General features: G+C 35.0%; 2 protein-coding genes across 23 annotated transcripts in view; one reads left to right on the top strand and one right to left on the bottom strand.

Annotated features, from left to right (window-relative positions):
- The window catches only part of LOC135101585 (probable inactive 1-aminocyclopropane-1-carboxylate synthase-like protein 2), a 100269-nt gene that overhangs the window by 71634 nt on the left and 4635 nt on the right, over positions 1-24000 (top strand). For 5 of the 17 annotated variants that reach the window (XM_064005737.1, XM_064005738.1, XM_064005741.1 and 2 more), the window contains one exon: positions 2370-4366. The exons of 8 other annotated variants lie outside the window; for them this stretch is intronic. In XM_064005737.1, coding sequence (XP_063861807.1) covers positions 2370-2375 — 6 coding nt within the window. In that variant the 3' untranslated portion in view covers positions 2376-4366. Of the gene's footprint in view, positions 1-2369; positions 4367-16549; positions 17939-24000 lie in introns of those variants that run through there. 4 more of the 17 variants (XM_064005739.1, XM_064005743.1, XM_064005734.1 and 1 more) reach the window with 2 other exon arrangements.
- LOC135101589 (galactosylgalactosylxylosylprotein 3-beta-glucuronosyltransferase S-like) overlaps positions 20266-24000 on the bottom strand; it is a 71626-nt gene continuing 67891 nt past the window's right edge. For all 6 annotated transcript variants that reach the window (XM_064005752.1, XM_064005750.1, XM_064005753.1 and 3 more), the window contains one exon: positions 20266-24000. This exon is cut by the window's right edge and continues 2348 nt beyond it. The gene's annotated coding sequence lies outside the window, so the exon portion shown is untranslated.

The raw sequence follows: 24000 nt of genomic DNA, 5'->3' as shown, positions 1-24000 counted from the left end.
CTGGTGCAACACCTTACTTGTATTCCTGACTGTCCTGGAGATACACCCAACATTCTTAACCTTTTCCTAACCTCTGATCCTTCTACTTGTACTGTCACCCCATCTTTGCCGTTAGGCTCCTCTGATCACAACCTCATATTTGTATCTTGTCTATCACTCCAATTCTTCTTCAGGATCCCCTAAAGCAGAGGTGCCTTTGGTAGTTTGGGTTTGCTAATTGGGGGGACCTGGGGAGGTATTATTCTTATTTTCCTTGGAATGACTACTACTTCCATGTTTGAGTCCTGTCTCTGTGTGCTGAGTGCATAACAGAGGTGATAATGTCTGGCATGGAGACATACATTCCTCACTATTTCTCTCAACCTAAACCTTCTAATCCTTGGTGAACACATCCTGTTCTTGTGCTATACTTGGTACAGAGGTGGGCTACAAAAAGTATTTGAGCCTTCCATCACCTGAATCTCATGTGCTTTATATTTCTACTCAGAATCTTGCTAAGTCTGTTCTCCAACTAGCCAAAACTCTTTCATTAATAGAAAGTGTCAAAATCTTTCAAGATCTAACTCTCCTCGTGATTTCTGGCACCTAGCCAAAAACATCTGCAAAAACTTTGCTCCTTCATCTTTCCCTCCTTTATTTCAACCAAGTGACACCACTGCCATTTCATCTATTTCTAAAGCTGAACTCTTTGCTCAAACCTTTCCTAAAAACTCTACCTTGGATGATTCGGGGCTTGTTCTTTCTCCTTCCTCCACCCTCCGACTACTTCATGCTACCCATTAAGATCCTTTACAGTGATGTTTTCCATTCCATGCCCTTGCAGGCCTTAACCCTTGGAAGGCTTATGGACCTGATGGGTTCCCTCCTATTGTTCTCCAAAAACTGTGACTCCGTGCTTCCACCTTGCGTAGTCAAATTCTTCCAACTCTGTATATTAACATCTACCTTTCCTTCTTGCTGGAAGTTTGCATACATTCAGCATGTTCCTAAAAAGGATGACTATTCTAATCGCTCAAACTACCATCCTATTTCTTTAATTTTCTGCCTCTCTAAAGTATCTTAATGTATCCTCAGTAGAAAGATTCTTAAGCATCTATCACTTCACAACCTTCTATCTGATCACCAATATTGGTTCTGTTGAGGCTGTTCTACTGGTGATCTGGCTTTCCTTACCAAGTCTTTCTCATTGTCTTTTAGGGATTTTGTTGAAACTTTTGCTGTTGCCTTAGACTTATCAAAAGCTTTTGATAGAGTCTAGCACAAGGCTTTGACTTCTATGGCTTCTGTCCTTTTTGTGTAACTTCATCTCTGCTTTCTTTTCTGACTGTTTTATTGCTGCTGTGGTAGACAGTCACTGTTCTTCAAAGTCTATTAACAGTTGTGTTCCTCAGAGTTCTGTCCTGTTACCCACTCTTCCTATTATTCATCATTGATCTAAACCAAACTTCTTATCTTATCCACTCCTACGCTGATGTTACCACCCTGCACTTTTCCACATCTTTTCGTTGACATCCAACCTTTCAGGAAGTTAACAGCTCACTCAGGAAAGCCACAGAATGCTTGACTTTTGGTCTCTCAAAAATTTCTGATTGGGCAGAGAAAACTTAGTATTGTTCAATGCCTTAAGAACTCAATGCTTCCATCTATCAACTTGTCACAACTTTCCAGATTACTATGCCTTCTTCTTCAGTGATCCTCAACTGTCCCCCTCTTCAACATTGAACATCCTCAGTGTGTCCTTTATTTATAATCTCTACTGGAAACTTCACACCTCATCCCTAGCTAAAACAGCTTCTATGAAATTATGAGTTCTGAGTCATCTCTGCTAACTCCATGTATGGAGTATGCTTCACATGTGTCATGGGGGTTGCACTCATACTGCTCTTTTAGATAGTGGGTGGAATCAAAAGCCTTTTGTCTTATCTATCAACTTCTGTCCTCTAACTGACTGTCTTCAGTCTCTCTCATTGCTGCAGTGTTGCATCTCTTGCTATCTTCTACTGCTATTTTCATGTTAACTGTTCTTCTGATCTTGCTAACTGCATGCCTTCCCTCTACCCACAGCTTCACTGCACAAGTCCTTTCTCTCTCTCTCCTATTCTGTCCACCTCTCCAATGCAAGAGTTAGCCAGTATTCTCAATCATTCATCACTTTCTGTGGAACTCCCTGCCTGCTTCTGTATTTCCTCCTTCCTATGACTTGAACTCTTTCAAGAGGAAGGGTTCAAGACACTTATCCTCTGCTATTTGATCATTGGTCTGGGAACTGGCATTTAAGTGTGCCTTTTTTTTTTTTTTTTTTTTTTTTTTTTTTTTTTTTTTGTTATCATTGGCCCTCTTACATAAAAAAAACATTTATTTTCTCACAGGACTGACAAGGATACAAGCTGTTTTATCAAAATGGAAGAAGAGCAAGGAAAGTCGAAGTAGATGAAATTATTTTGGTTAACTCAGATAGCTGTAGCAATTGGTTGTGGTTAAATTTTGTCTTACTGTTGTTCACATATTATGTTGCCCTTTGATTTAAGGGACAGAAAAGCTCCCATTAAAATATGAAAATTAAAGGTAGTTTCAGAAAATAGTATTACACAATAAATTCATAAAATAATTATGTCATGTCATAAATCTTGGATGCCCCTGATCATTGAGGAAAACTTTACCTTATTTTAATTTGTTTTGAAAGCAACCTAGTTTCTTAACACCTAAATGACTGGTGGTGGTGGTAATTTTTGTCCCACTTAGACCAGCCCTTCAGCATTAAATGTTGAAAATAGCCTGTATTCACATACACCTTAAATTTAACCTGCAGTGGAAGAGTGAATGAAATAGACCTTTTACTCAACATTGTCTTCCTCTTTCTAATGATGCTATCCAGATGTCTCTACATGCAGTGGCTATGGAGAGACAGTGAGTTGAAGAGGATAGACTTTTGGAGGGAACAAATCACTTGCCTGCCATGTGTCCATTTTGCCTAATTGTATATGGTCAGTGCCTAATGAAAACAAGTGGCCTGAGCTCTCTTCATGCATGCTAAACAGCTTTATTGAATTCCTGCCCTGTTGCATTCTCACAAAGATGTGTAGCAAGTGGACAATTGCAAGCAGGTAATATGCATGGCATTGAGGTGTGAGGGCAGGAGGGAGCAAGCTGGGAATCAGACTCATCAGAATTGCTCACCGTGTCTGGACGTGATGAGAGTGGGACAGAGATTGAGAGATTAACCTAACTAGCTTGCAGGCAGTATTACCAATGACTGAAATGCAAAAATTGACAAAAAAGTAGCTAAAATTAACATGAAAATTGCAAAGCAGTTATAACCGCCTCTGGTCCTTACGTGGTAGGGTGGCTTTAGCCACCTCCAGTCCTTCAGGGGTTAAGTTATATCTTGTCATCTTATAGCTAGTGAAGGACACCTCCACAAGCACTCATGCAAATCACAACCTCCATTACCATGAACCCATGCTTTTCCATTGAGGATTGCTAAGATGTACAGTATTATGTTGCAGTAATATTTTTGCAACCATTAAAAGCTTCACAGTGCCTCTCATGGTGGTTATTGTTGCCACCACATCAGTTAGTACATGGTTCAGTATGATGCTTGAATATCAAACTTCAGCATAATTTTCCTTGTTTCTTGGCCAGCAATGTTGCTTGCCTACCCATTCTGGTATGTTACTATGCATAATTTTAGCAAGAGCAGTCTTGGTGAACTGAAAGCACATGACTGTATGGTGTACCTTAAGTGAATTTCAATTACTTGTGGCCATGGTATCTCAGAACAACAGAGACTATTTGTGAGATAAGTTAGGGTCACTTTTTTTATTACCTTAAAATAAGTATAGTATGTGCAAGGCCAAATGAAGAGTGAAGTCTCATTGATAATTACAGTGGCAAGCACTATAATTAAATCTCTATCATATAATACACCATTTGAAAGCAGCCTCACATTTGAATGTAAGCACAGTTTCTTTACCAGTCCAAGGTTCCTCAAGACCACATATTCTTTCATACATGCTCAGTATGTCTGGATATTTCTTCTACATAGACAAACCTCTGTATCATCATCTTATCAATTCATTAATTCTTAAGTTTTCATCTTGGCACTCATTGTTCTCATTCAACCATCTCTCAAATTTTTATTAAATTACTTACACATTCATGCCATATTCACATCAGTGTTTATAAGGAAATATATAGTACACATGTATGGCTTGGATAATAATTTCAAACACAAAGTAGTTTGTAGCTATTATGGGTGTTGCATGTTGGGACAAGTATTAAATAACTTGTGTAGTAATTGTAATAACTAAGAGTATTAAATAACCATCTCTATTTTGTATCTTCGTAATTAAATTGTAACCAATTTTATTGTTGTATTCATTGTAAGTTTTTATTTAGAACATATGAGTAGTTCTACGGGAGAATACTCCAAGTGCTGTTTTTTTTTTTTTTTAAACCCAAGAAATCACTCCTAAAACTCATATATCTCAAATTTCAACCATATGATTTTTGTGAAACATGTACCAAATTAATCCTTAGAGTATCAGCTTCCTGTAGACACAAAGAAAATTTAATTCAATAAAAAAAAAAGAAAAAATAGTTAATGTTAAAAGCACATCATGTATTTGAAGAGTTAAAGTGTTAGTTTTTCCTGTGTAATAAGGTTCTAGACATGGTTATAGCACTAATAATTAATGGCTGTAAACACAGCACAAAATAGGGATCCATGAGGCTAGTGTGATGTGGTGAGGGTAGAAGCGAGACTGAGCAGTGAGTATGTATGCGAGAAAATACTCCAAGCTCATTGGCTCAGCACTATCTACATCAGGGCAACACGGTGGTACCATTGGCCAACCTCTCGTGACGTCATGTAATGTCATGCCATGTTAGGACCAGCCACCAAGCTGAGTGGCGAACTGTGGTGACTCACTTTACTCATGGTGCTTGGAATATTTTACTGTAGAGTAGAAGCCTCCTGCTATATTCCTGGGTCAAATAAGGAAAATAATACTGTATATTGTATAGTATTTTTTACCATTTTGGCTTAGCAGGTGATTGCTCCAAGCAACCCCATAAAGTAGAAGACAATGAGTTACTGTTTGCATGCAAAAGCAGGATTTTCATGGGGGTGGCACTTTGAGCATTTTCCTGCATCACAACTCAAATTTACTAGACAATTAGTCATCAAGCATAGTAGAACCATAATATGTATTAGAATATTAATAATACACATTTTGTAACATTGTGGAGATAATATTAAAAAAAAATTCTGTGCCCTGGGATTTATGGAGCATTTAGAGCAGACTTAGAAATGCCTTGAGGATCACATAAATCCTGATATTTACAAAGAACACTTACATAATTCAAAACCTTATTGGCCTCATGAAAAATAATAGTATCCATATTGCAGGAATTTTCTGTAATTGAATATCATATCATTTACATGCATAGCAAACAAGAAAAACAAGAATGAAATATGGGTAATGTAAAAAAGAAGGGTGAAGCAAGTGATAGTAGAGTGCAAAAGAAAGCAGATAGAAACTTTGAAAGATGTCTGTGTGAGAAGTATAAGGCTAAAAGATTGTTGAAAGAAAACAAAGGAGAGAGAAAGGAGCAAAAATGTGAACAGTGAAAAGAAATGATCAAATATGTAGATGGAAGGATATTGAGAGAAAGTGGCTACTAAAAAAAGATGTTTGGAATGTCCTGAGAATTCAGCGAGTGTAGAAAAGTGAAAGTGATGTGCATGGGAATGATGGATGTTGGTGGGAGGATGCATGAAGAGAAATGTAAAGGGAAAATATAATTAGGAAGCAAGAATGGAAGGGCAGCAGAAATGGATGCGATTATGGCTTAGATATTTAAATATGAAGGTGTGATTGAATGTCTGCACAAGATATGTGGGTTGATGTGGAAAGGAAGAATTTCAGGTGACTGGACATAGGCCTTCATTGCCCCATTCTGTAAGAAGGACAGTGATAGCATGTCTTTTAAATAAGGACCCTTTCACACTGGATGACATAGCAACATTGCTTTGTGGTGTGTGAGTAGCACTTCAGCAGCACAACATAAGCATGTTGGTGGCACTTTCAACATTTTAAGACAGGGCCACTTAGCAGCGCTCCTTAAAGTGTTGTACATCAGCAGCATTGCTGATATATGTTGGAAGCTCAGTTTAAGGGTTTATCAAATTCATTCAGGCATTATTAGCACTACTATATAGTCAAGCCATGTGTATACTGCTGAAATGGTGGTGCAGCTGCAGCTGTGTGAAAGCTACAAATGAATGCCAGATATTGTGACAAGCAGTGCTACTTTTTGTTTTGGCAAAGTACTCACACATATCTGCAGCACTACTTTTTTGTGGTTGTGGCTGCATGTGAAAGCCTCCATTTATCCACAGTATTTCCATAGCTGGGGACAATAATGAAAAAAATTATCATGACCAATAAATTTATCACCTGATAACCAATAACCAATAAATCAACAAATCCAAAATTCCAGTAGTAGTGATAATGATATTAATATTTTAAATTTAGAAAATTGATAAATCCAAATCTTTATTTTTTATCATAGAAAACTTAGAAAAATCTTAGAAAAAATTCAAATTCAATATTAATCCTGCCTCTTCACTAATGAAAAGTAGAATAACTGCATTTAATTAAAATTTCAACATAATCATGTTCCAAAAAATAAAACTGTTGATCATCACTAGTTTGAAACCAAAAGTATCAGTGATACCATTGAATCAATAATGTGGGAAAAAATAATTATCGGATGATTGATAACCCGATATTGTTTATCACTATAATGTCCACCTATGGTATTCACAAGTGGTAGTGTTGCTATGAAGCACTGCTTAGTTGCCCCATATGAATGGAGACTTAAGCTGGAAAGTCTGGATGATGTGTGGATCAGATTCTTTCATTCAGGATGGTAGTTGGAAAAAAAATGGCAATGAAAGATAAGGAACCTATGCTGAATTCATGAACCTTGAAAATTTAGGTTTCTTGGTTCAACCATGTCCTAGCATAGGAGGTAAAGTAAGAAAAGAGAGTGCAGGAAAAGATGGTTGGTTCATTGGGTCATATGATGAAAGAAAGGACACTAAGGAGAAAATTAAAAAGGGATTTGATTAAGTGATTATACCAACAGTCACACATGTAAATGAAAGTTTGCTGTAATAAAGTGCCCATGGAGTGAGAATAATGGAAATGAAAGTAATGAATGCGTTTAACAGATTTATAATGTTGAGTAAAAAAGGACTGCAGAAAGTGAGATGAGTGAGAGAGCATGGTATACATGGCGGATGCAAGACAACTCCCAGTGAAATGGGATGACAAGAGTGCTATGGTATGTAATAAAAAGAGAAGAGGGGATAACTAGAAGATTAGAGCATGCAAAACAGGAGACTTTTAAAGCCATCCCATTGGAAGGAATTGTTAGAAACAAGAATCACAGATCATACAATATATGCAAAGACACAACTCAGAATTTGATCCTTTAAAGATTAAAATTATCAGTTTGTCATCCCCTTTTTATTATTATTTATTTATTTTTATTTATACAGAGTACCTGTATGCACACCAGCTTTCATTCGTTATTATTCTCATTTCTCAAAGTATTGTTGAATATAAATAGCTATGGATCAGTGACCTCAAGGTATTGATGCAAGCAAGTTTAAGTTTGGGTTTAGTCAGATGGCACAGATTCAATATTTGTTAATCCCATGTCAGAATTATGAGAAAAATATATTCCCAAGGCAATAAGAGTCTTTGTCCCATCAATTTATTTATTTCCAGTTTGTTGATTTAAAGGTTAAAGGAAACAGATGCAACAAAATAAAACAATTGTAAGTGATCAAGGAAATTGGTAACTTGGAGCCATCATACTACAATAACATCTACTATTATACTATTATTGCTTCTGTTGCTGCTGCTATGACTTTATTTCATTTATAATTCAATATTAATCAGAGTACAAATTGTGACTTCAGAGAATGAAAAGACATAAATGATTTCCTAAAATTTTTTGTTCAAGCCTTGAGAATGCATATTTCTTAAAACCAAAGGTGACTCCCATATCACGTGTGGGTACTTCAACAAATTGGGAATTTTGTTTGTAAACATATAACTCAGATTTTAGGTGCAGACTTGTTCTTGTAATAAGCTCTCTTTGCACCTTCCACTCATTTGAAGGACTGTGGTGCTAGTTAAACAATGTGTCACTGCCACCTGGCACTTACCTAGACCATAGCATCAATCAGATTACCACCACCTATTGCTGATCTGAACTAGCACCAGTTTGGATATGCATCCCTGCTACTTGCCAATTACATGGATGTATAAAAATGTAGAAATAGAGATTTTGTAGCTAGGAAAGTACATAGTGTGAGCTTATCAGTTTTCATCCAGTGAGCAACCATTACATTGTTTAATCAAGAGTGTGATGGTAGCAACAGTGGTGTGTGGCTTTAAGTAAGCAAGGGCACTCCCAAACTCCAAACTTGTCTATCAGTTAACTTCCTTCAATACATTTTGTTGATTTTATTCCTATTAGTTGTGTTATTTGTATATGAATACAAGTTTTACTGTTTTAGTGGTTCATAATAGAAGACAACAAAGTCAGCATCCACAGAAAGTGTAACAAGGAGACAAAAAAATAAATAAATAAATAAGTAAATAAATAAAAATTTAAAAAATTAAAAAGCTGCACACCATACACCTCTCCAAAAAACAATTAGGAGTAGAAAAATCAAAAGAGGACCAATTTAGTTTTTGAAGTGTCTTGATACTCCTCTCTGAACAATTCAAATAATATGTAGAAAAGAAATACATATGGAAGTAGGAAGAAAAGTCCAGTTTATCAGTGAAGTCTAGTTTGTCAGTGAAAGGGATGAAAGACCAAAGATGGTTTACTTTTACATAAAAAATGTGGAAAGAATTAAGGATGAGAGTAAATATGAAGTCTTGGGCAGTGAGGCTGCTAGAGAGGAAACAAAGTAGTTCCAAATTCAGAACAGTAACAATGGAAATAAGGTAAAGATTGGAAGAGATGAATCATTGCAGCTGTGAGTGAGAGTCAAGAAAATCTGTTAGAGGGAAGAAATCAACGAAACAAAAAGGTTCCGACTTGTCTTGGTTAGGAGGACTTAATCAAATCTTACCATGTGCAGAAGCAGACCTCCATACATGGAGAAGCCCCATGAGATCCCATCATTAGAAAAATAGTAAGAAACTGGAAAGAATACAGTGAATGGCAACCAAGATAAAGCCATTGTTGGAAAGCTTTCAGTCTTCTCACATAAATGAAAAAAAATGGATCTGTCAATACATAGAAGGAAGAGATGAGAGATGATTACAGCTTTGGATATAAATTACTGAATGTGTTGCAAGAATGAGAAAATCTGTATCTACTATTTACTACTGTATAAAAAAGAAAATCTTAAAGGACACGGTGTTCAGGAGGGAAAGATGCTTGAATATTATAACCATCTTTTCCCACATGTAGATACCTGGAATGGTGCACACACACACTCACACACACACACACACACACACACACACACACACACACACACACAAAAAAAAAAAAAGGGCATGTGAAGGACGGTGAAGAAATGGAGCAAAAAGAGAAAGAGAAGACCTGATAATGTCAAGAGAAGGAAGGGAACCCAGATACATAATGAGAAAATGGGGTTTAAATAACAAATAAAAGCAAGTGTAGATAAAGGTGGATGAAAATAGATAATGAAGATGAGACCAAAGTGTAGTTCAGGTCCTGTATCTTATAAACACACAATAAATATAAGGAATTAGGAAACTATTTTGATATATTTTTCATTGTTTATTGTGCCAATTAAAGAGGTATTATTTTATTTAAAATGACCAGCACCTTTAAACATATTCACAAAATTAAAAATGTGTACAAAGTGACAATTACAATACATAACAGGTTTTCTTTTTCCATAAATATTTTAGGTAACCTGAATGTTCTCGAAAATTAAAATTGTGTCCAGTGTATTTCTGTAAAATAATTTCATTGCATGAAGAAAAAGGCTTTTGAGAATTTTCCAGTTGAGTTATTTAAACAATAAGTGACTACAACTAGAGTTATATCTTGGGAACTAGCAGATAGTATTACTAACTGCAGTCCAGTCTGCTATGATACTACAGTAAGGATTGTGTGTATGCGTGTGCAATAATCATGTCCTCACTCTAGGGGTTTCATGGCATTATAGATGCACTAATGCTAATATAAAGACAAATGGTATGAAATAGTATGTCACCAAGAGAGCCTGTTCTCATTCTCTCCTGTATTGTCTTGTCTTATAATGCAACTTCATAACCAAATATTGGCAGCATCATTGTTGTTGTTATATACCTCTTGTCATACTGGACTCTTAGTATTGTCTTGAATTAATGTTTTTAGTTATTCAAAGCCCATTCTCCTTTCACAGGCACTGCTTAGTTTGTTTGCATATATATTTACTTTTTTCAGTGCTGAAACTGAATTAAAGGATAAAAAAATGCCATTCAGCACAGTGTGGTCAAAATCCCTTATTAAAAAAGCAACAAAATTCAATCAGTTCTATCAAAAGTTAAACATTGTAACACGTCATACTGGACGTGACATTCCTGGGTTGTATTATCTTTGCTGCAACCTTAAACATATAAGATTTTCTGAATTCTTTAAGGTAAAATCAAGAACTTAACACATGAAGTCAACCCTCAATCAAACATCCATATGGGAAGTTGTTGACATGTATCTATGTACAATAGATAACAGAGGCTATAATCAGGAAAGGTAGGCAGTATGATGTGATTATATATATATATATATATATATATATATATATATATATATATATATATATATATATATATATATATATATATATATATATATATATATATATTTATTTATTTATTTATTTATTTATTTTTATTTTTTTATTTATTCATTTATTTATTTATTTTATTTATTTTTTTCTCTCCATGTAAGAGAAACACTGGCAAAGGACGACAAAAAAAATCTGGGGAAAAAAGGGCCAGTATAGTGCCTGACCTAACATCAGATCAAACGAGTAATCCAGATTTAGAGGATAAGTGTCTTGAAACCTTCCTCTTGAAGGAATTAAGTCATAGGAATAGGAAGGAGGAAATATAAAAGCAAGCAGGGACTAACAAGAGTTTACCAGAAAAGGGATGAATGACTGAGGATACTGGTTAACTAATGCATTAGAGAAGTGGACAGAATAGGGGTGAGAGAAAGTAGAAAGCTTTGTGCAACAAGTCTGTGGGAGGAGAGGCATACAGTCAACAAGATCAGGAATGTGAAAAATAGCAATATTAGATAGCAAGAGATGTAACTTTGTGATAATGAAAGGAAAGTGGTGATGATAGAAGGGTGGGAGACAGTCAGTTAGAGGAAGAGAGTTGATAAGACAAGATGCTTTCGATTGAGTGAAATCTCCCCATACATGTGAAGCATACTCTATACATGGACACAAAAAAGGCCCCTGTACAGTTACAAGCTGGGAGTGTGAGAAAAACTGCTGGAGACGGCTAAGAATGGCCAACTTCAAAGAAGCTGTTTTAGCTAGAGATGAGATGTGAAGTTTCCAGTTTAGATTATTAGTGAAGGACAGACAAGGATGTTCCATGTAGAAGAGGAGGAAAGCTGATTAGTACTGAAGAAGAGGGAATAGTTATATGAAAAGGTGTGTCAAGTTGATATATGGAGAAATTTAGTTTTTGAGGCACTGAACAATACTAAGTGTGCTCTGCCCCAATCAAAAATTTTAGAGAGTAGAAGTCAGGCATTCTGTGGCTTCCCTGTTTACTACCAGAAGAGTTCAATGTTAATGAAATGACATGGAATAGTGCAAAATGGTATCATCAGCATAGGATTAGATAGGGCAAGAAGTTTGGTTTAGATCATTGATGAATAATAGGAAGAGAGTCGGTGACAGGAATACTATTTTTATTAGACAGAAAAAGAACATTGACTGCCTACCACAGCAGCAATAAGATGGTCAGAAAAGAAGCTTGAGATAAGATTACAGAGAAAAGGATAGAAACTGTAGGAGGGTAGATTGTAAATCAAAGCTTTGTGCAAGACTATCAAAGAGTTATGATATGTCTAAAGCAATAGCGAAAGTTTTATGAAAATCCCTAAAAGAGGATGACCAAGACTTGGTAAAGATCGCCAGCAGAGCATCCATGATAGAATCCATATTTGTGATCAGACATAAGGTTGTGAAGTGATGTTTAAAAGTCTTTCTGTTGAGGATAGATTGAAAAACTTTATAGAGGCAGGAAATCAACGTAATAGGACAGTAGTTTGAGGGATTAGATTGGCAACCCTTTTCAGAAACAGGCTTAGAATCCATATTTGTGATCAGACATAAGGTTGTGAAGTGATGTATAAGAATCTTTCTGTTGAAGATTGATTTAAAAACTTTATAGAGGCAGGAAATAAAAGTATTAGGACAGTAGTTTGAGGGATTAGATTGGTTACCCTTTTCAGGAACAGGCTAAATGTAGGCAAGGCCTTCCAGCAAGAAGGAAAGGTACATGTTGATAGACAGAGTTGGTAGAGTTTGACTAAGCAAGATGCAAGCATAGATGCATAGTTTCAGAGAACAATAGGAGGGAGCCCAACAGATCCATAAGCCTTTTGGGGGTTAAAGCCAGCAAGGGCAAGGAAAATATTATTAGAGGATCTTAATAGATGGCATGAAATAGTCAAAGAATGGAGGAGAGGAAGGGACAAGCCCTGAATCATCCAAAATAGTTTTTAACAAAAGTTTCAGTGAAGAGTTCAGCTTTAGGGATAGAAGAGATGGCAGTGGTGCCATCATATTGAATTAAAGGAGAGAAAGATTTAGAAACAGTTATTAGAGATATTTTATGGCTTGGCACCACAAGTCACGACAAAAGTTAGATCTAGAAGGATTTTATTTTCTATTGGTGAAAGAGTTTTTGGCTAGTTCGAGAACAGACATAGCATGATTTGAGGCAGAAATATAAAGTGCATGAGATTTGATGATGAAGGGCTCAAGTACCTTTTTTGGTGCACCTCTCTGTCATGTATAGGATGAGAGCAGACTGTTAAACCCATGTTTGGAAGGTTTAGGGCACAAGGTAAATGCTAATTTCAATCCATAAGCATGATATAGAACAGGCATTTATAACTTATAACTTTGTACATTTATATACGTGAAAAAAAAAAATTATATGTATTTTTGTATTTTATATATTGTGATTAAATTTCAATGTGAGAGAGACAGAAGCCAGCAGGCCTATGGCACTAATTCTTGTTGAGCATAATGTAGATGTGGTAGCTAAGAATACGTGTGCAAATAAAAAAAAAATCGCAGAGTATGTGCAAACTTTCATAGAGTGCCAGTGTCTTTTCTGTCATTTCTTTTGGCATCAACAATTTGGTAGTATTGAATCAAGTATTTTCTATAACCCCATCACAGGTCGATTGCATTCACTGCTGCTCTTTATTTTATCTATTTTATTCATTATTATTATTATTATTATTATTATTATTATTATTATTATTATTATTATTATTATTATTAGAATTAAAGGACAAGTTCTCTCGATTAAAACAGGAGTATTTCTAATGTAAAAAAAATTTCATACTATTAGGCAGGTATGTATCTAAATTTCACTGAATATGATATATGGAAAGCAAATTACAGACTTCAGCCTCTGAGCCATGAAGTAGTAAGCCAATTTTGTAGAGACAGTCCTTACAAAAAAGACTGTAAACTACATGAAAAATCTGATTTTCAGTAGGAACACCTGTACATATATCAGTATTACTGCATCTCTTGGTAATTTTACTTCCTTCTTGTATTTACACTAAATTTGGAATAATTATTTATCACAGATATGTATTCCCTTCCAGTGAGGTTGTACTTACATGAACTATGATATCACAGGATTATGTATGTACCACTAAAGTAGATTGCATCTATTGGTGGCTTAATCATGACGTCTTTGGGTAAACAAAAGTAAAATGCAATAGAAAGATAAGCAGTGAATGATGAGAAATAACTGCTAAATGCTAAGTTACTGTGCTGTGATCAGATGTGTTAATAAGCATAACAGACATTATTACAGTATATTACTACAATATAAAATCACACAAAAAAAAGAGATGAGGGATGATAGAATAAGAGGAACAAGAATGATGAGCAACTGAAGCATAGAGTGATATATGAGAGAATGTGAACATATGCAAATGCTAAAGTTTTTAACAACTGAAAAGATACTGTTGGGTGTAATGGAGGAAGTGGGTTAGCTGGAAGGAACAAAATTTGGAAATATAAGAAAACAAAAAGCATAGTGGTTGGAAGAGGCTATGAGAAAAGAATTACATAAAAGAAAATAATGGTAAGATACATATCAGCTGAAAAATTAAATGATAGAAGAGGAAAAAGATGATTTTGGAAATTAAGAACAATATGGAGAATAAAAGGCTATTGTGGAAGGAAGTCAAGATTATTGAAACAAATGATGTAAGAGGAAAAAGGATGATGATTTGGGAACTTAAGAATTATATGGAAAATTTTTAAAAGACTTGTAGAAGGAAGTTAAGAGATAGATGAATAATTATATATACATGTGAACAAAAAAGATGATATTAAGGATGGAAGGAGATTAAGGGAGGCTATATATGGATGAAGCTTAATGAGGTATCTTAGAATATCTATTGTTGAATGAAAGTGAAAAATGTGATGTGTATGGGAATGGCATGCGAGAACTGTAATGTGTATGGGAATGGTAGATGTTGACAGCAAAGTGCATGAACAGGATATAAGATAAAAGTGACAGTTAAAAAACAAAAGACAGCATTTTCAGATGGGATTAGAGCTGAGACGAAGTATGGAGAAGAAACTGATCAGATGGATGCATAACATATGAGTTAGTATGGAAAGAAGTATGTGTACCTAGAGGATGGATGAATATTATGAGCTAGCATCGGAAGGATGTGTACCAGAAGACTGGATGAACACTATCTCAGTTTACAAGGGGGAAGGATTAATGGAAGACAAAGGTCAAGGATCCAAGTAGGTGAGAATGCTGGGGATGCAACAGAAATAGATGGTGAAAGTAATTATGTGTGCATTCATAAGACTAGAAGGAATGAAATATGGAATGGCTGACAGGGTTAAATACAACACCCAAGATGGTTTAGCCATCTAGAACAAATGGCAGGAAATTAAGTGATGTGTATATACAAGTATGTAAACAACTCCCAGTGAAATGGGAAGATAGAGTAATAAAGAAAGGGATGAGAGGATTACAGCATACAAGGTGGAAAAGAAAGGACAGTGTTGTGAAATATATCCATGTAATGTATATAGGTTTCCTTCCTTACCTCCTATTCAAACACATGCTTCACATAAAACAATATCTCTGCTTTTGCTATTTACAGTAAAATCCCTCTTATTAATCAACGGGACTGCCGACATGCCGGATACTTGAATAGAAGTGAAATTATGTCCACAATCACCACCCTACACTCGCACATCTTACCATAACAAAGATCAGCTGATCTTAATCAGCAGCTGATCTGATCAGCTGCTTAAGTGTAAGCACAACATGCTTCCTCTTTTCTACAACTTTAGGCATGATGAAGGCATCAGGCGATAAACAGTGCACACACGGGACTGAGTCACTGAGTAAACACAGTGCAGTGGGCCGCGGGTGACGCGAAGCAGTGCGCTCTGGTGGCGAGGGGACAAAGTATGCCTCGCGCGGGAATTTTAATCGATTTTATGAGTACACATTGATTTTTTATTGATTTTAAGGCTCGGGGAAAAATGTGCCGGATACTTGAAGCTGCCGGATACTCAAATGCCGGATGAGAGGGATTTTACTGTAGATGAAAAATTTCACTAATTTTCATGATTATCAAGTTGCACATACCATCTTCACAGTCCAAAACCTTTCCCTACCTGTTATATACCTTTCTTTAAATTCATGAACACACAAAACATGCTAACTTTCTGTTCAATACCTTTCATATACTTGTCTTACAGGAAATGCAAACCACTACCTTTTACAGTAGTGGACAAATGAATAGTTGCTAACTACTCACCTGGCCAAAATACATACCACCTCAATCTTAGTGTAGTATTAAACTTGGAGAAGCAAGTAGTACATGTTGGTTGCATGTGACATTTATTTGTCTAAACTGTCTTAGATGCTATTTTCTTGGTTACATGGCTATTAACTGTATGTTCAGGCAAGTTATGGCTACCATCATTCATTTCTTCACCTTGTGCTTAGACACAAACACCAAAAGATCAGCAATTCAATTTTTGCCAACATTTTTATACAGTTCTATGATTTGAAATGTTTTCTCACTTGGCAGAAACTTATTTTTATCCATCTTGTAGGAAAAATTAATAAAATGAAACCTAATGCATGGAAAACCATGAGTTGACACTGGAGCAGTGAAGTCATATATCACTACCTCAGCCACCCCAAGTCAGGCTGAGGGTTCCTATCATGTGTTGCAGGAGAGATGTCACATACAGCCAACATGTGCTGCTTGCCTGTCCCAGTTTAATACCACCCTAAGATTAGGGTGGAGGTTTGGCTAGGCAAGAAGTCAGCAACCACTCCCTTTGCTGCTACTGTACAGCCACTCTGCTCTTCGAAAATCACTCCTCCTTTACCCTCTAATCTATTTATCATCTTTGGCTATAAAATTTAAAAGGTTTGTATTCCTAATTTCACCTGTTCATACTTGTTACCCATATACAAAGGAACAATTCATGCACTCATACATTCAACTGGCACCATATTGCTCTTATAACTTACCTACAGTTGCCTTATCAATCATTCTGCAACAGTTACACAGCCACTATCAACATCAAACTGCACTCCTATATAAACCTGTAACTTCAGTTTTTATTCCTGACATTTGCTTCTTTTGTAATCAATGACTCATTTGATTCTCCTATACATTCATTTTTTGCTCCATTTCTACAGTAGCAATCTCAGAGGCCTCTACAACATTCAACAATCCCACAGTATGCCATGCCCATGTCTTTTCCATAGTAGTAGTATTCTCAATTGACATCCTGCCATCTGATGGTTTCAGATTTCATTTCCCAAGATCTTTCATACCTTTTTCATTCCTTCCACAATATCATCTACCAGTCTCTTCTCCAACTTTGTTGTTCACAAATTTTAGCATTTGATGGCAATGAATCTCCAAGAATCCTAGCCATACTTTAAATTAAGCTAAAGATCATTAATAGCTCTAATGCCATTTTATTTTACTTTTTACCAATGAAATACCTAATGTATTCCCATTTTCTAATTATATATATATATATATATATATATATATATATATATATATATATATATATATATATATATATATATATATATATATATATTAGTGGAACCTCGGTTCTTGAACTTAATTTGTTCCTGAATGCTACTTGAATGAATACTGAAACTGTTTTCCCCATAGGGATCAGTGTAAAATGGATTAATCTGTTCCCAGACACCTGTCCACCCTTATGACAGATGCTCCCCCCTGCCAAAATGGCCACTCCACAATATCTCCAACTCAGAAAGGATGTATTAAATGAATTTAATGACACAGAACTCAACAGAAGATATTGTTTAGACTGTGTGGGTATTCTCTTTGTCATCAGTCAAGTGATGGAAGCGTTACAGAGGGACACAGAAGCAATGCATTTACCAAAGGTGATCATAACACTTAGACATCTTGCTGCTGAGAAAATGCAGTTGTGATGGTGGTGTGGGGTCATCAGGAAAGCCACAGGTGGCTCGGGATTACTCCTGAATCACGAAAACTGTTTGTTTACATGAGTTTCTTCAGCGGGATCACATTTACCTTATTTCAATTATTAAAAATCATGGTCTTACACATTGTGTCCTTCCACCAAATATGCATATAAAAACAAAGGAAATTTTTATAGAAACTATAAATGAGGAATAAAAGGCAATTTTTGCTTTGTATGAAATCAAGTTTGTTCAAGAACTGTATTATGGTATGGCAACAAAAGTAATTATGAGTTTAAAACTGATTTGTTAAAAAAGAGAGGCATTTGGTAACCAAGGTTCCACTGTGTGTGTGTGTGTGTGTGTGTGTGTGTATATATATATATATATATATATATATATATATATATATATATATATATATATATATATATATATATATATATATATATATATATATATATATATATTATACACTGTGTAGTGTAGTGGTTAGCACACTTGGCTTACAACCAAGAAGGCCCAGGTTCGAATCACAGGAGCAGCAAGGCAATTGGGTGAGCCTCTTAATGTTTAGCCCCTGATCACCTAGCATTAAGTAGGTACAGGATGTAACCTGAGGAGTTGTGACCTTACTGTCCTGGTGTGTGGTGTGCAAGTGGTCTCAGTCCCACCCAAAGATCAGTCACTATGAGCTCTGAGCTCTTTCTGCTGGCTGAGTGACCAGCAGACAACTGTAAGTGAATCACACACACAATAGGGTACACGACAACAAATATGATTCGTTCCAATGTAGCATTCATAATGGCAAATGTGTGTTATGGTGACTCAAGAACCTATGGGAAAAAGTTAATTGGTTCCAGGGAACCAGAAAATAATATAAAAAATTCCAAAATTTTTTAAGAAATATATCATTTGCACTACTACATTAGAAATAACACAACAAATATATACAGTACCCTCCCAAGTTTTGTGCCTAGTCTTAAATTTTCACCCTCCCAAGCTTTACGCATTATCATCATAAAGTTTGCACTGCTTTGACAAGTATAGGTCACATTTACTTACTGTCAGTGTCATGCATATACATACAGTACCCCCTCTTTAAGTTGGAGCTCCCCCCCCCCCCTCTCTCTCTCTCTCTCTCTCTCTCTCTCTCTCTCTCTCTCTCTCTCTCTCTCTCTCTCTCAAAGTAAGAAGAATCCTAAGGATTGCTAAATAGAATGAGACTGAGAATAAAAATGGAATTACATATACAAGTGAGAAAGGATGAAGCAAAAATGACAGAGAAAGGATGAAGCAAAAATGACAAAATAGAGAGAGAGAGAGAGAGAGAGAGAGAGAGAGAGAGAGAGAGAGAGAGAGAAGTTTCACTCCCTTGTCTCTTATCTCTGATTGATAAGGGGGAGGGGAGGTGACAGGGAGGGAGGTTCGAGACAAGACAAAAGAAGGGAGAGGAAAGGAAAAAAGGGAGCAAGGGACAGGCGACGGATAGGTGAGCAGTGGCTCACACAGCTGGTGAGTTAGTCTTACGAGTTTTTGTTTGTTATTCTGATTACATTTTTATTGAAATTTCATTGCTCACACAAATGGTAAGTTCATCTTGTGAGTTTTGGTTCATTATTCTAATTAAATATTTATTTAAAATTCCAATGTTCACACAAGTGGCAAGTTTGTTTTGTCAGTTTTGATTCATTATTCCAATTAAATATTTGTTAAAATTTCAGTGTACTATTGCAGTTGTACATAATAATGGCCATATGTTGTCGCATACCTTGCTGTATGTGTGTGTGTGTGTGTGTGTGTGTGTGCGCTAAATTTTACTTTATGAACAATATTCATTGATCCTTTTTTGTTTGTATTGTTATTTTGTTTCTTTGGTGCAAAAGAAATACAATGGTGCATCAAAGGAAATGTGAGACATCAAGCTTAGCCACCTATTAGATATCTTCAAAGAATATGAGACTAGTTAGGGTGAGTAATAAAAATAAATAAAATAAAATACTTGTTTCTAGATTCTAACTCTGGTTTCTTTAAAGGTGTGCTCCAAATGATCCCACACACTTAACTGAAAACCATTCTAGAAGTCCTATTCCTGAATGGCTATTTGGTACACTATCATGTTCTACATGATGTACAATCTCTACTGTCAAATCAGAACTGAACAGCCAGAAATTGAGTGTTTGGTGTCTTTCTTATGGGAGTCAGGCTCCTTGGCAAAGCACTTAATTTCTTAGACTTGCCTAGAACAAATAACAAATCACACATGATGCAATAGCACATTAGAACAGGATTTATAGTAAAACTTCCAGCAATAGAAGTGTTAATGGGGTAAGTATATGAAATCGCAAAGGGCATGCTTTGAAAGAAGGGCACTCATTGAAGGAAATTAGGGTTGGAATACAAATTGCATGCCAAATTTTGTCAAAGGTCAGATACCTTTCAAATAGCCTTGTCAAAATATACATATTCATAACATTTCCTCATTTATTTACCAAATGGCTCACAGCATCACATCAACTAACTAGCTCTGAGATATTTCATCATATGGTTAACTTTCAAGCCTTTTCCTTCACTTAATGAAACTACTGTATGGAAATTCAATTAAGCCTGATTTTTCATACTATTAATTCTATCAAAGTTCAAGACAGGAAACCAGGCTACTGACACAGGCTGGAATCCATGTTATTACAAACACATTTATAAAAACTTCATTAAAGAATTCAACCAATCAACAACATAAACTCTTTTAATACTTTAAAAATTGTTAAAATGATAACTTACAAAATACAAGAACACAAACCATGTAGAGATTTCAATGATAACACATAAAACGCAAGAACATAAACCATACAGAACATAAATTTAACTCTTGAATTCACATCAACATCTGCTTCTACCTTAATAACTTAGAATTCTTATTTGAATTTTGTATGTGTGGCTTGAGAACTTTCTTTCATAATTGCTTGTATTACATTTACTATTACCATATTTGCAAGCAAGTAACCTTTTAATTTAATTTAATTTAAATACATTCATTATTTTTTTTACTGAAGAACTCTGCTCCTTATCCAGCCTTACTTCTAAATGAGAAGCTAAATGCAGAAGGCAGAGTAAGTTCTGGATTAAGTAATGCTTTCTATAACAATATATTAAAAATTACAATATAACCCTGTAAAGTAAGGGTGCATTTTACACACACCAGCATATATTTCACTACTATACAGCAGCCTTTTACCCTTCGTACACAGACTTAACAATACTTGCTACAGAGTAAATACTGAAATACCACATTTCTACTTCATGATGCAAATTCATTGTTCCTCCTGAAAATGACTATGTATACGTTATAATTTGTAAGAGGAAATTTTCTCCATTATGAATCCAGTTTATAAGATTAAGGATACAATAATCTTCAAGTGGAGAGTCATCAAAAGTAGAAAGAAAAAAAAATAGTAACATCCATCATTATCATAACATGTTTCTCAAACCTAGCAGAACAGGATAATTCAGAGAAACAACAGATAATAAGAGCAACCAAATTAAGGTAAGGTTTAGATGACTGATTACTGTAATCCCATTGTTACAATCTTAAGGCTACTGCTTTACCATTTCTTTAAACACCATTCACCCAGAATTGTAAGTCAAGCGCTACCAAAAGACATTCATACCAGCCATAAGTAAATATAATGAGAATAGTCACAGCAAGCTAAGCTGATCTGATTAAAAAAAAATAAAAAATGAATAACAACAACAATAACAAGGTATTAATCCCTCATGAAAACTATGGAAGCAGATAAACATGTCAAATCATTTACATAGCATATGACTGTCAATACATGCTACTGGAGATGTGGCATTTGTTAGCAGTCATATGGATAATTTTATGTAAATAATGTTTATTCACCTCCTCCAAGGGTTAACAATTTTATAATACCTCACCCCCCTCTCCAGCTTAGGGCAAGACAACTATTTTATGTGTGCAAATCTGCAGGCCAACCAAAAAGGGCAAGGAGGCAGGGGACAAAGCTTCTACATTGCCTTAGCCAGCAAGCAATAATTATAGTAATGAGACCCACTTATATTACTGAAAGATTATGAAAGATATGAGAAGACAAAACAAGATCATCTAAATCTGACTTGGACCTTCTGCTTTGTCCAAAGGTATCTTCATAATTGGCCATTCAAATTCCATTTAACTAAGAAACAAAATTCTAGAAATTCCAATTTCTCTAAAAGTGAATAAAGTACATACATAAAACCTAACCAACTGTATTTAACCACTGTGCAGCAGGCAATGTTTATGACAAGTTGGATTTTGATTGAGGGAACAATTATTCTATTTGTATGGAATAAAAATACTACAAATAAAAATTTAAAAAATTAAAATTTTTTAGCAATGAACAGAAAGCACAAAGATGACTGAGTACAGTCTTATTTAGACAAATATGGTGTTGTATACCTGTCACTTAAAGGTTGATGAAGACCAGTAGCTCTAGGAGGCAGGAATAATAAATATTAAATAGGAATGATTGTGTAAATGACAAATCCTAAACTTTAGTGCTAACACACTGTACATGACTAACTAGGAAGAGAACAACCATTGCCAATACAAACATCTTGATCGTAAAAATCAGACATTTCAACATCACCTTTATGTTATCTTCAGTGGTATTCTGGAGGGAGCACAAATAACATCTCAATCAATAGTTAGCATTAAAATAATTAATTAATTAACTTAATTAAATCAAATCATTATAAAAGACTGTAATAATGATTTATAATTGCAAAGGGGAGTGGCAGAAGCAGTGTTGTTTAAATAACACCACTTCTGCCACTCCCCTTTACATTATATAACACTATGATTATCCTTTATAATGATTACTTTTAATAATGATTTAAGTGACATGTTTTTGTGCAGTCTCCAACATACCACTTTTGGTGACATCAAGATGGTGTTGAAATGTCTGGTCTTCACAATTATGATGCTCATATTGGCACTGGTCATCCTATTCTTAATGAATTTTTGTTTCCCTAAAAGACATTCATATCTATAATAACTGTATGTGCAATACTAAGGATATTTAATGGCAACATATATTTTTACCTATACTTCTTTTCTGCTTAAAATGAACAATACATAATTAATCAAAAGCAGTAAATCTACAATATATATTTTTCCTTTTCCAATGCACCTAAGATTGTCTTCTTAATGTGCAAAAATTATTTGCTAAATTTAATTTACAAAGGCCCATTCTAATCCCTATTGTACACTATTTTTACAAAATTCTCCTTAAATTAGCCAAGTCACATTCATGATTGTTGAACTCTTCCTTGGAATGTTACCAATTATTGTTTATTGCCAAGCAAGCATTACTCCTTGTTAGACAATATCAGAAGGTCCTCTGAAAACATTTATTAATTTAAAGTAGCACTAGTTAAATTGACTACAGTTTAATATAATTATGTTATGGTCTTGCCCTCCTGCAACTGATTAAAGAAACTAAAAATTATTGACCTAAAATATGAATATAATTTACATCAGAAATAAATAGGTAAGTCTACATCTAACCATTGCAACAACTGCAGTTCTCAGTACAAATATAAAGATTTCTGAGCTGTGAACATGTGCATGCATACATAAATGCCTCCTGGGTTGAGTTTTTGTAAATTGTGAGAGTCTAAAGAGTACAACCTGAGAAATCTAGGCCTTTGGAGTGAGATTGCTAGAGACTATGCAGCCTAGGAAGTTACCATTAGGTAAACAAGGCTGACATATGCAAACATGTAAGGAATCTCAAACTGCTGCTGCAGATGGTGATAATGATTAGGAAGATAAATTGTAAATATATGTAAATTACATGTAAACCTTTCATGAAGACATAAAACAGTTTATCTACTCCAGAAAGAAAATTAATAAACCTTTAAATCTAGTTCAAAATAAAATTGCCTTCAAGCTGATCTTATATAACAGCTACTAATCCTATTGCTATTCCTGCAAATAAAAAAATAATACCTGCTTTCAGTTCAACACACTAAGAACATCACAGATAATTTGACATGCAACATTTAATAATTACTAATGATTCAGCATACTACCAGTCTGGCATGCAACAAATAATGGTATTTCATGTGAGTAAAAATAAAATAGTTTACCATATTGCCATATTGCAAGTAACACCTAACACCAAGTAAATAAAGAATAACA

This window comes from Scylla paramamosain, chromosome 6 (genome assembly GCF_035594125.1).
Source record: "Scylla paramamosain isolate STU-SP2022 chromosome 6, ASM3559412v1, whole genome shotgun sequence".
Classification (NCBI taxonomy): Eukaryota; Metazoa; Arthropoda; class Malacostraca; order Decapoda; family Portunidae; genus Scylla; species Scylla paramamosain.
Note: the sequence above shows the minus strand (reverse complement) of the source record. Positions and strands in the feature narration are given on the sequence as shown.